The sequence below is a fragment of the Cryptotermes secundus genome, unplaced genomic scaffold (genome assembly GCF_002891405.2).
Source record: "Cryptotermes secundus unplaced genomic scaffold, Csec_1.0 scaffold68, whole genome shotgun sequence".
Classification (NCBI taxonomy): Eukaryota; Metazoa; Arthropoda; class Insecta; order Blattodea; family Kalotermitidae; genus Cryptotermes; species Cryptotermes secundus.
Window position 1 is genome coordinate 251,210 of NW_019722422.1, and position 13,397 is coordinate 264,606.

At 40.9% G+C, this 13,397-nt stretch overlaps 1 protein-coding gene across 4 annotated transcripts in view; it reads right to left on the reverse strand.

The window, feature by feature from the left end:
- The window catches only part of LOC111861259, a 161,017-nt gene that overhangs the window by 5,520 nt on the left and 142,100 nt on the right, over positions 1–13,397 (reverse strand). For 3 of the 4 annotated variants that reach the window (XM_033750244.1, XM_033750245.1, XM_023845675.2), the window contains exon 2: positions 9,049–12,520. In XM_033750244.1, the coding sequence (XP_033606135.1) occupies positions 9,083–12,520 (3,438 nt within the window). In that variant the 3' untranslated portion in view covers positions 9,049–9,082. The remainder of the gene's footprint in view (positions 1–9,048; positions 12,521–13,397) is intronic. The other variant, XM_033750246.1, reaches the window with a different exon arrangement.

Genomic DNA, 13,397 nt, shown 5'->3' on the forward strand with positions numbered 1-13,397 from the left:
AAATTTTTTTATTTTGCGAACTGATAGTATTAAGGATCTTGGAGTACTTATCGATTCAAAGCTTCACTTTCATCAACATGTAGATATTTTATTTTCACAAACTATGAAATTACTAGGATTAATTCGCACCATTACGTTTTCCTTCTCTACCTTAGACAGTCTTTTGATGCTGTATACTGCTTTAATCAGATCCAAACTGGAGTACGCTTCTGTTGTTTGGAATTCGATAACGAATACTGACTCCAGCAAACTTGAGCGTATACAAAGAAAATTTGCAGCTCTCTGTCATAATAGATTTTTTAAAGATATAGATTATCATTATTTTAGTATTTTGGATAAACTAAATCTGCAAACCTTGGATGTCAGACGGCGTCATATTGATGCTTTGTTTTTAATAAATGTTTTTAGAGGCACAACATATTGCTCCTCTGTCCTTGATGCGGTCGGTTTGCGGGTTCCTTCTCGGAACATTCGAAATTTTTCTACATTTAGCTGTTCTTTCAGTCGCTGTCCCACAGCTAGATGTGTTGTTGCTGCAAATTTTGTTTGCGAACTTGTAGACATTTTTAGTAAATCTAGTTTAAGTTTGAATTGTTTAGTTTGATAATTTTTGTACTTTTGGTTGTTTTTTACTATTTGCACTGTCTTTTTAACTTGTCACTGGCTTTTGAGCTAAGTATGCAATTAGTTTTTTGCTGTAAATTGTTTTAATTTTCCAAACACTTAACGTTTTTGACCTGTTATTATCTATGTGTGTATTGTCTTGATTTTTATTATTGTCTGTTGTTTGTTGTTTTATATTTTCCGTGCTGACTCTGTAATTGGCCTCCGCTGTTGAGCTCGGCACGTAAATAAATAAAGCATTGAATTGAATTGAATTGAATTACTTTGCTTGTGTGTTGCTTACTTGTCTGCATTAATGTGTTTTTCTCCTGTGCTTACCTTTAATTTGTCTTTGACTTTTATGTTGTGTTTGTCCATAATGTAATTACTTGCATCTACACTGTGCTGTGTCTGTAATTGGCCTTGCGGCTGTTGACTCGGCACATAAATTATAAAGAACTAAATTATTACCATTAGCTCATCACCAGATTCATCTGGCTCGGAACAAGGACCAGTGGCGGGCTTTTGTGGAGACATAATGAACAACCGGATTCCAGACTGGGGATTCTGAGCCACTATCCGCTTCTCATTAGGAATTCCACTCAACGGAGCTAATTCTGCCACGCTGACAACTTCGTAGGATAAAGGCAAATTGTGCTTCAGTTGCTATTCGGGGGGGGGGCGAGTACAGCATCTCTGATTCAGCGTGAGGCGTGATAATGAACGCAGATCTGAGAAGCAGTAGCATCGATCCCCAGCTTTGACTCCTCCTTGCGTCCGCGTTTTGATTAGTCTCGTATCGCTTCTTCAGCTTCTGAGATAGATCACATGGCTCGAGCTTATCACCTCAGCTCTTTCTACCACGTACTCTCTCTTCTGTCTACTGAAATCCCCCCCCTTTTGCATTTCAACACTGAAGCTGGAATGACGCTTTGATAGTAGCGTTCCATGATTTTGAAATAGATGAATGTTACATTAATTTGCAATATATCGAAACATTCAGAGAATTTCAAGACATGAAAACACTGTCAACTTCAGTCTAAAAAAAAAAGACTGATTCGGTGTGTAAAGGAGGCACTGATGTGAAATTTGCTTTATGGGACTACGCAAACAACAGACCATGGCTTCGCATAAAATTATTAACTCCATATTTCGTAAGGATATTAATTTATCTGAGCATGACTGTGAAATTTTAAACGGTGAGTCAATTTAAAGGTTCAGAAACGTCTACCTTCCACTCTGCGTGACACATTTCAACACGCCTCATGAAGTTAGGACGTTAGGACACAGTCTTTAAATATGAGAATCGTGTTTAAACTAAAAGGGCGAAGATGAAGGTTCTTTGCTTGCACAGATCTGCGCACTCAGTCACTTTTCACTAGCTCACATGGATCTTCTTACATGAAATGTTTCGTTAACTTGAAACTCTTTTGCCTGCATTCAACTTGTGACAACTCCTACCCTTATGCAAAATGTGCCTGAAAAGAACGCACTAAGGGGTCGTCATGTCTGTAGGCTTGCAGGTTTCAAACTCAAGAACCACTGGACGAATTTCGATTAAATTTGACACTGGAGCATTGTACGAAAACTAGCGAGCTATTTGATTTCTAAAATCTAAATCTAAATCTAAAAAAAATATTCTACTAAAATGTCGCTTTTGTTAGTTGTAATAAGTTAAATATTTTAGCCTACTTTCCTTATTAAAAAAAAAAAACGTTGGCTTATGAGTTCACCTTGCTGTCTGTATATCTGCGAATTCCCCCCCTGTTAACTTTTGAATGCTTGAAGCTTTATAAAACGTCGTATGTATATCATGACATTTAAGCCAATCTCAACGGTGTACTTCATAAATCCCTCCTATCAGTCCGAGTTTATATGTCCTCCAGTCGTTGCTAGGCAACGGCTCGGTAAGAACGTTACCGCGGGCAACGAATACGCATGCAGCAATAGAATAAATGTTGGACGCGTCGTTTTCTATGCGGTCCCTGTCGTATCAACGGAAATTATGCGAGTAGCACTGCCAGAATATTTTTTTTTATAGTGGGCAGGTTTAACGACGACTTTACGTGGGGGTTGAGACGAATTTGCGCGTATCTGGATAAATATTCGTCGGAGAGAAGATTGTTTCGAACATAGGTTGTAGGGAAATGTGAACCGTACTTTTGTCCCATAAATATCTCCATAAGTCTTATGGTGTTCGAGATGAAGCAAAAGGAGCGCTGTAAGTACTTTCCGGAATTCCGTAATACAACACAATCACGGTTAAGCAGAAGGAGAAAAACGTGGTTATTAATTCTAAGTTATGTTAAAATCAAATTCTGAATGCAATTCTCCATTACAATAAGATTCTGAAGCATATATTAAACATGAAGAAAGCAGTCTTCTGGGATGTGGCACCGTGTAGATGTGGTGTTAATCGACGTTTCGGAGGAACGTATCCCTTCCATATATTATAGTAGGGATTACACTTTTAACGTCTCGTTAACACGGCTCACATCTTTCATTCTGCACAAAGACGCATTGCCAGTATCCCTTGTAAGACATTTCTAGACAAGCTTTATCATAGCTTACAAGTTGACGGAGCAAATCTACCCTCGGGTCAATGCCACTATTATCCCTATTCCCTTGAACCGTAAAGTTAATTTCATATAGGCGAGTGCACTGGAAGCAACAGCCCGTGCAATACGAATCTAGTATCCCTTTGTTTGGATGTTCTGAAGGTTCAGACGTGGAGTCCATGCGGTCGTTAAAGGGGAGAAGCGAATGACCTCCACAGAGCAAATGGTTGCCCCATTTTAAATTTCAGCGGATTGTAAAACTATTTCATAGAATAATCTGCCACTTATGGGAGAGGCGACGTCATAACAAAATGCTACAGAATGAGATAAACTTTGGGAGAGGTCAGGATTCTACTGCAGACACGTCACAACCGCACTAAACAACAGCATTCATATGTCTGGCTTAACTGGTGGTCCCACAACGGATTAAAGTTAAACACTTAATTCGGTTTGCAGTAGAGGAAGACTGCACAGTATTGAGCATTCGTTTTAAATCAGGGCTGTCCAACTTGTAACAACTGTGGAGGCGTATTATATACTTCGGGTATCCAGACGTGGGTGGAACTGAAAAGAGTAAACCCACGCAAGTTCTATCCTGAATTGATCACATCTTTGAAGCAGAAGCAGAAGAATGTGTCGGACTCAATAAAGTTCGAAAATATTTATTTAAATTACAGGTTTCCGGGTCGACGATGCCTAATTTTGTCATCAAAAGTCTGCTAGACTGTTACGATGTTACTAACGATCACTGAGTCACGTTAATTCTGTCAAGTTATTTATTAGCTGTAGTGTGAAATCAAGTGAAAAATTACATGTAATATTTGACAAGAACTTTACGCACATCCACCGACTTATTTTAAAGAAGGGGGGAAAGCCTTGATAAATATTTTGGGGGTGGAACGATCCTATGGGGCCGTATGAAACCATCTCAGATGTTTGCTGTAGTGGGACGCTCCAGATTAGAATAGGGAGAGGTTCGGTTTCAATTCCAGTCGGTGCACTGCTAACCTGATTGCGTTTTTCGTGGTTTTATTCAGTACCTCCAGGCAAACTCTGGGATATTAACTCCATTAGGTCACGGCAGTTTCTTTCCAAAATTCTGTCCGATTCAATAATCATGTTACCACTAGATGTTGCACTGTATAGTTCGGCCAGTGCCAACGTCGTGAAATAAACGACACATAAATAAAACTCAGTGGCGAAATGCACGCCACCCCTTGCCGCGAACTGGTCAGCCCTGCTCTAAATTATAGCAAATTCGCAAATAATTTAGGATGGTCCTTAATGCAACAGAGTAGCGGGCATGGACTAAATCAGCGTTTCCCAAACTGTGCTTTGCTGAACCCCGGGGTTCCGTGACGAAAAATTAAGGATTCCACAAGAAAATTCTATTATAATATAAAAAGTTATAATTTAAATATAATTATTATTATTAACTTATGATAATTTGCATTTGTAAGCTTCTTTTGAATAGAAATTAGACTTCGAAAGGAAGAGAACAAAATATAAACTGCAGTGTTTTTGCCTGAGAGGAAAAGCCTCAAGAAACGGCGCAGTTCATTGGCAGCAAATTTTAGTGCGATATCGGTTTCTCGAATTACGCAGCAATGAAAAGCAAAACATAAACAGTCTAAATTTTGGGCAAGATTTGTAATTCGACTTCCCAGCATCAACCCAAACATAAGAATAACTTTTTAAAAAGAAAACAAAGAAATTCTTCACACTGAAAGTTGCAAATATGTGGCATATACATTTCTAAGCGTCATTTCTGTTACATGACAAGTGTTATTTTTACTTCTAAACACGTTGAATTCAATGATACCTTGATCTCATATTCTTCTTTAACATTTACTTATTATTATTATTATTATTATTATTATTATTATTATTATCACTCATTTGTGGTCTACTTCATAAGAATTTTATTAAGGGCTGCATAAACATCTGTGATTTCGAGACGCTTCGTGGCCAAAATAGGGAAATTAAACTAATCTCATCTGATTTAGGAGAGCAACCTGTGGGGGGAGTTCCTCCGAAGAGGGCAAGGAATCTTCATAATATATAAATGAGCTTAAATGCAGTATATCTGAGGCTTAAAAAATGTGGACAAATTTATATGGAGCTCAACTGATTATCCAGTAATTAACGATTAAGGAATTCACCGATTAATTATTATAAGCGAGCAGGTTTTACTGCAAAATAAAATTTCAGACCGTACTTTCTACTCAGCACATGGAATTCCTTCCTTCCTCGCTCTGAAATGACATCCTGTATTTCTTTATTACAGAGTCCGCGGGAAAGTGAATTCCGAGCTGCACAGAATTACATTAAGTAAATCGGATTACTGTTAGCCGTTAACATCCGAACTCACTGCGATACATATCGAATCTCCGGTTCAGTTTTAATTCCCCCCTCCTCGCTCCGAAGGGCACTTGTCTTTACTGTGAATCGCTGGAATGGAAATTGAATTTCTTCTGTCCAAACAGGAATTAACAGCACATTGTAGATTTTCTGAGTAACGTGTACAGTTTGCTTCAGAATACGTGGCTGCAAAGTGCAAGGCTCGGTTCAACGCTTGTGCCTTGGTTGCTTGCGCTGGAACTGCAGGCATCTAATTTATAATAGCACGCCAAAAGGTCGTATATTTAGAAGAATATGGGGGAAAGAGAAAAGCATTTAGAACTAAATTTGAAGAATGTATGCGTGATTGATCTGAGGTATTAAAATCTTATTTATTAAGATGATTCATTATCATCAATATCATCATAATCATTTCATGGATTAGGTGAATTGTCTGTTCAGGTTTCTAGTATTTTACGTTTCTTTCCAACGTATTCTTGGTCTTCCTGTGTCTCGTCTACCATACCGACGATAGTTAGAGGCTTGAAGTGGAATAAGAGTCTGTTACTTCCTCTGAAAATGTGTTTTCTCTTTGTCTCTGTAATATTTTTCAATTAGCATATCCTCGTTTATTAAATCATCTGTCTTGAGTGGCAGGGGCGTGCGACTATTCACCTCTATCTAGTGCCAAGGTTAAGAATAGTGGAGCCATAACTCCAGTTCCCATACGTCTTCATAGCATGGTGTGCTTAATTAATTATGCCAAGGGGCAATTTTTTTTTTACCTTTTCCTTTATAGTTTGTACTTGACTGTTATATAGCGCCATCATTCATATATGAGGGAGAGTCGGTAAATAGGCCATAAATGGATATAAACCGTAAAATATGTGATATTCGAACCTGGAGAATAAGTTTTATTTCTCGCCATATCCTCCACCAACATTGATACACTTGTCCCATCGCTTTACCAGTGCGCCGAAACCCGCAGTATGACAATATTTTGACTCTTGTCTCAGCCATTTCCGCACCTCTGTTTCAGCATCTGCGACTTTCGAACGCTTTTGAGAGAATTTCTTGACCCAGTTGTGAACCGCTTTACGCGACAAACACAAACACGAAACAATTCTCCGTGAATATCCTATGAACTGAGCCCTTCCCCCCCCCAAAAAAAGCACAACAGAAGGCTGTTCTTCAGTAGTACACTACTCTAGCATGTCGCCATTTTGAATACTGAAACCAGCCTCTGAACATGTGCATTTGCGTCTGCTGCCTAGAACGTCATGAAGATGGACTGTGCTACTACCTAGTGATACATATTGGAAACGTATTACGTCAATTACAGCTGCTTTACATCCATTTGTGACCTATTTATGCACACTGTCTCTCTCGTACTATGTGATGAATACAACTCAAAGGCTAAGGAGGAAAGAATCAACAAACCAAAATTAATATAAAGATATTTACATCCTAACGGCATTTCCCATGCGCTGTACCGTGGTAGAGTCGCTCACTTCCTAACAGCGGTACAACATGGCCAGAATGAGCCTAAACGCCTTTAAAACAGCAGTCGAACGCTCATCTACTCCTATAACATGCTACCTTAATTTTAGGTCCAAATATTTTCCAATTAAGATTTTCTGAGACAAATCAGAGATAGGTCAGTTGGTGCACAGAAATTGGCGCGATGGAGCCGATAGATAAAGACAGTTTCAATACTCAATATAAGCACACTTTACTTATTTATTAATTTATTTCTTTTTTAATTTACTTTTATGAAACCATTAGCAACACTGTACTCCATGATCATGCAACTATATAACGACTATATTTAGTCGGATTCAATTGGAAATAAAGTGAATTATGGATGTTCATGTATTTATACATAAATTCAGTTAAGATCTTTATCCCTTTGCAAACAAGTAGCATAACACAGTATCTACAAAGTACTCCCACTATTGCAATGATTGATTCTATTTTTGACAAGGTAGTAAGTCTCTAATTAGAATACTACTAGTAAAAAAAAGTGGCATTGTTGCGTGGGTAGTCATACTGACAGAGGGATGTGCAACAGCATACCTCCGATTACAAGTGCTAATGAAGGAGAAAGACGTATCAATAATCGAAAACACGGATATCCAAAATCTGTGGTGTGATCGAGAGACGGTGATTTCTTAATACAGAAATTCGGAGTAGTCTTCATAGAGACAAATTTCTTCATTTACATAGTATCCATAAAAGAATAAGTATTATGGAAAAGTTTTGTTGAAGATAAACTGTCTGTTACATTTTCTCTAAAGTTTCTGTTCGCTGTATTATTTACTCCGATAAATACTATTACATGCACACCCATTGTTACGCAACGGGTTGGTAAACAAGTTCCCGCGAAGACAGATTCTCGGTAAATAGTCCGCTGCTAGGTTACGCAACAACAGAGGAAGCTGTGTTTTCCGTGTGTGCGGTGAGGTCGCAACAGTGGAGAGTGATCACGTGACACGTTTTCTGTAGATCCGACCGATAAGCCAATAGACTGGCTGAATACCGATCAATGATATGTGTTTAATATAGGTCCTAGGCTAAGTAAAACAGTTAAACGTTATGAATAATAGCGGTAGAAACACGCGAACAAGCAAGGAGATATCCACGGGAAGTTCGTACGAATGCCCACAAATTACATATGGATAAGCCAAAAGCGACAAGTCAACCCACGGATAATGAATAGAATACTGTCGTGTCGCTTACACTTCTATTCTGCATGCTAAAATGTTTCTTTAATCTTTGTGTTAAATTCGCTTAGTGGGGGGTGGAGTCCAACTGGGTCCACTCGGCACGGCGGCTACTGATTGACCTATTGTAGCCTGCCCAGGGTGATTATGACGATGGAGAATTTGGTGGAATGAAGATGGGCAGGGGAAACCGAAGTACTCGGAGAAAACCCGCCCTAGCGCCACTTTGTCCACCACAAATCCCACTTGACCAGACCCGGGATCGAACCCGGGTCGCCGCGGTGGGAAGCCAGCGACTAACCGCTTGAGCTATGGCGCGGCCTAATCTTTGTGTTACTGCTGATCACCACGATGAGCGGAAGCGGCGCAGTTGAATAACAACACAAGAGTCTCTTTGCAGGTGTGTAAACTGCCAATTACTGGTCTCAAGGATCAGTAGCTGGGCTTCTTGCTGCAGTGTTATTTAGTACTCTCCAATCCTCAGGTACTGCGGACATTACTTTATAATTCGATGATTTAGGAAATGCACTTAACCGAATATGGTTACTTGTTAACATTTAACGGCTTTCTTACACGGCCTCTTCTCAAATGTATGTGAAAAAAATGTTATTTATATAAGATCATTAACTATCACAGAACTGCAGAGAAAATTTCTACTCCTCTCTCAAACATAGGGCAGAATGTCTATGTGAGAAAGGTGCAGAGTGACGCTAAAGGGCCAATTACTTGTTACATTTGTGAAAGAACTCTACATAGGAGACACAAAGACATGCAATGCACAGTATCCCAAGCAGAGACTCTGTAAGAACAAATTTCCCACGTACTTGTTTAGGTCGCAGTCTGTGTCTACGTGTTGTCTCAGCGTCTGCGTCCAGACGCCATCACTTCGTCAAAGATGGCCTCATGTTCGGAACGTGTCAACATGTACTCCGGAAGAGTGACTTTCAGAACTGGGTCAAATTTCGTCTTGGTCTCCGCGCTGTAATATCCATCAGGACTCAGGTCAGAGGCTGAGAGTTCTGGCTCTGGAGGAATTACACTGGATTTTGTAGCCGGAACCTTCTTCTCACTGGTCTCACTAGCTGCTGGTACTGAATCATATTTAACGGCCTTCTTTGACAGTTTCCGTTTCTTACGAGGCGGTTCGGGTGTTGTAAGAGTGGTAGTTGTTGTGTGAACCGAAGTCCTAGAGGACCTGCGCGTTAATCTGACGGCAACAGCAGGAGATTTCTCAGATGATGAAGAAGAGGAAAGAGGCTTAGTAGGTTTCTGCATTACCTTAAGGATCTCAACTTTAGAAGTTTCTCCATATTTGCTGTCAGCGACTGGAGTTGCAGAAGTTGAAGTCGTCACTTTCTTAAAAAAGGTTTTCCGTTTAGGTTTTGGGGTGGTAGTTGTCACTACAGTTTTTGTAACTTTGTCCGTAGCTGTTGAAGATTTGTCGCTAGTCTTGGTAATGTCAGAGGAGGAAGAAGAAACGGAATCAGCTGCTACGGGAAGAGATGCAGCAGGAGACCCCTTCCCGTCGGGCACACCCGGTGGAGGAACTAACCTGTACTCCTTCACTTCGTGATAGGCCAGATGAGAACTCTTGGGCTCGGACGCCGCCACAAACATACACTCTTCATGCTGCATTCCTTTGCTATCCACACATTTGTAACACGTCATCTTGTCCTTAACCACTTTCTTGCACGCGGAGCGGTCCTTTTGAGTGAATTCTCCCAGAACTTTCTCGAGATCTTTCTTCTGTTCGTTGTCGGTAAAGTAGTCAGGAAGACTAGGTTTATATTCGAATCCAGGTGTCACAGTTTTCTCGTTCTTTGTATTGGCGGAAGAAGGGTAGTCATAGCTTTCGGAGTCGCTGCTGGCGCTTTCCTTACCCCCGTCATGTAACTCGGGGAAGAGGTGTCGGAAATATTCGTCATAGGATTTACCTCCCGGAAAGTATGAATCTTGCTGTTCTGTTTCTTCTGCTTCCTTCTCGGAAGCTTTTGGATCGTACGGCTCCGGTTCACCGTACAAGAAAGGATCCAATCCTACTCCACCCTTCTTTTCTTCCTTTGCCTCACGTCTGTTTATTGTACTAGCAGAAAATTCGTACGGGCTGTCATACTTGTTATTAACATTACTCTTGCCTATAGCCTTCTTCAACTTCTCTTTCTTGATTCTCGGAGAAGGTTCCTGTCGAACTTGTCGAGAATGAGGTTCATCTGAACTTGAGCTCCCATGAGGATATTTGTACTCGCTGTGTTTCTCAGTATACGGTTGCTTATTTCCTGAGTTGAAGGAAGTTTCATGTGCCACAAAGTAGTTATTTTTTTTCGGTTCTGCAGTATATGAACATTGTTCATAAGAGCCACCAGTCTTAGGATCTTTGCACACCATACAGGTCATGGTATCCTTCTTTGTTGTCTTGCAATTCTTTTGATCTATGTTGGTTCCTGATGGCTTGTATTCAGTGTAATCATCACTGCTGCTAGTGAAGTATTCTGGGTCGTAGTGATAATCCCCTTTCTTACCGTCGCTTCCAGAGGCACCATATTCGTAACCATAACCTTGACGAGCAACTCTAGAATGCGACTCTGCAGCAACTAATTCCTCTCCCTCCTCATCAAGCCCATATGGATCGTTACTGAGGTATCTACGATACCGGTAGCTGGTTGGCTTTGTGCCAGAATTTGTGCTATATTTCTGGGCGTGCCCAACGAAATATGACTTTGCATTTGGCTCTGTCGAGTACGCACACTGCTCAAAGGTCCCCCCTGTTTTGGGGTCTTCGCATTCGTAGCAAGTCATAGCATCGCGACGGAACCGCCCTTTAGCAACGTCATCGGCAGTGAGCTTTTTGTTAATTTTCTTACACTTCTTCTTGTCAGTTGCTGTGCCTGACGGCGCATATTCTGGGGGTCCGTGTCCGGCAGGTTCGTCTTCATAAGATTCTTGTTTGTTACTAGGGCTCCCAGCTGTCGGAGTAGCAGATTTAGCGTTCGGAAGAGATGAAGGTTTTCCGGTGCTAAATGGAATTGTTGTACTGCTATAGAATTTTGACTGAGATGATGGAGATGGCTTCGATATGTACTTGTCATTATACACAGCCGTAGGATAAGTCACAGGATAGCTGGATTTTCCTTGGTGTGGTTCTGACGACAATGGCTGGTATGTAGGTGGCAGACTCTTGCCATATATAACATCAGGATCTACATGGGACGAATAACGCGGCTTTTCCTCACGCTGCTCTGTAGATGCTGGTAGGTATGAAGCAGATTTTCCATAAATATCGAGGGGAGGTGGTGAAGAGTAGATTGGTTTACTTCTTTGCTGATGTTCTGATGGAGAGGGACGATAATTGGTCTTACTTGTGTAATAATCAGCAGAAGGCACGTATGCAGATTTTACTGCCTCGCTTGAAGATGTGCGATCTTGGGACGGAGGGCCGTAAATAGGTCTGTAGACATATTTATCTGCAGACGGGGCGTAGCTTGATTTCCCTTCGATGTACTCAGGAACTTTGGCTTTGTAGGTAGGCTTAAAGGAGTATTCCTCTGTGGGGGATGCTTTGTAACTTTTCTTCTCATCGTAACTCTCCTTTGAAGTTGCAGGAGCGTACGTGGGCGAATCCTCTTCTTCTGATTCAGATGAAGCACGGTACGCTGATTTATTAGGACGCTGCTCGGCAGCTGCTGGCAAGGCATAGTGAGAATACTGTGGTCCTGGATGAACATTGTATTCGCCGTCTAACTTCGCAAAAGATGGCGAGAAGAAGCCTGAAGTAGTTGCAGGAGAGCTTTCTTCTGATGCCTTATCGCCTCCTGGGGGCTTCAGGAAATCTTGGGGCCGGAAACCAACTTCTGTTGCGGAACCAGATGCATCAAAAAGGGACTGGAACTTCACATTTGGACTAGTGAACCCAACGTCACTATTCTTTGTTGTAGCACTGCCTTCTAGTTCTGCAGGGAAGACACTTGCTGCATTCGATAGTGGCAGAGCAAAATTGTTCAAATCTGAGTTCGCAGGACGAAAGACTTGACTCGAACCTGCAGCATCGCCACCAAACCCAACATTAGTGGCTCCGAAGAGGGCTGAGAAGTCTATTGGGCGCACAAAGCCAGCCTCTTCAGCAGCAGCTGCAGATTTCTGGCCGCCGGGAGATGTCTCTGAAGCATAATATTTGCTGAAATCGGGGACTCTTGGCGAAGAGACTGCTGCTGATGACGAATCACCATCGTCGTGCACTTGGTACTGCTCTGGGTACTGTTGGGCTGTCACCAGCGAAGCTAGCACGACTATCAACGGGAGCTGTGGGAAACAAAAATATTAATGGTGTAGCATGTTCATTACCGTCGACCTTACTCTATGAAAACGACGGTTTTTAGTTCATACATACTATACTCTTGGATCAAAGTGTTATTTCCAGAAGAAATTTCCTTCTACCCAAAAGCATTTCCTCTCCGACACACCTTGTAGCAGGATCTGAAAATCTGTTGTGGATTCTTGATGAGATCGTTTTAAAATTATAGTACCATGGACAAAGTGAGACGGCCCATTGCAAATAAATGATATATTACTGAGTGCATTCCATTTAAACAAGCCAATAATGTTCCTGAAAATGATGCATACAGTCACATTTTGTAAATCGAATCCCTTTTCCTCCACACGTTCCATGATGGATATTTCCGATTGTAAATTTGGTTGAAGAAAGCAGTCTTCTGGGACGTAGCGCCGTGTAGATAGTGTGTTAACCGACGTTCATCCGAAACGTCGGTTAACACACTATCTACAAGGCCCCACAACCCAGACGACTGATTTCTTCATAGTCACCGCCGTGAAAAATCTCAGACCTTACGTAAATTTGGTTATTATGTCAGTCCTTGTTTATTTTGGGGAATTTATATTTTTATGAAACAGAAATGGATTGAAACACATAAATTAGGTATTTATCATCATAGATTTACATTGTGATCTTCTAGGTTATAACGACATGTACACTGCTAGGATTTACAAAGTTTCGGAGACACCTGCTGCTTCCATCTTCAGGGGAGAAGATTACACGACAAAATAACACAGAAAATGATAATCTGAGATTTCACTGCCGTATAAATCTAAAATCTCACATTAAGGAATGAGTTTATATTGAACATGTATTATTTTATGTATTGTGTACATTTGAATGTTA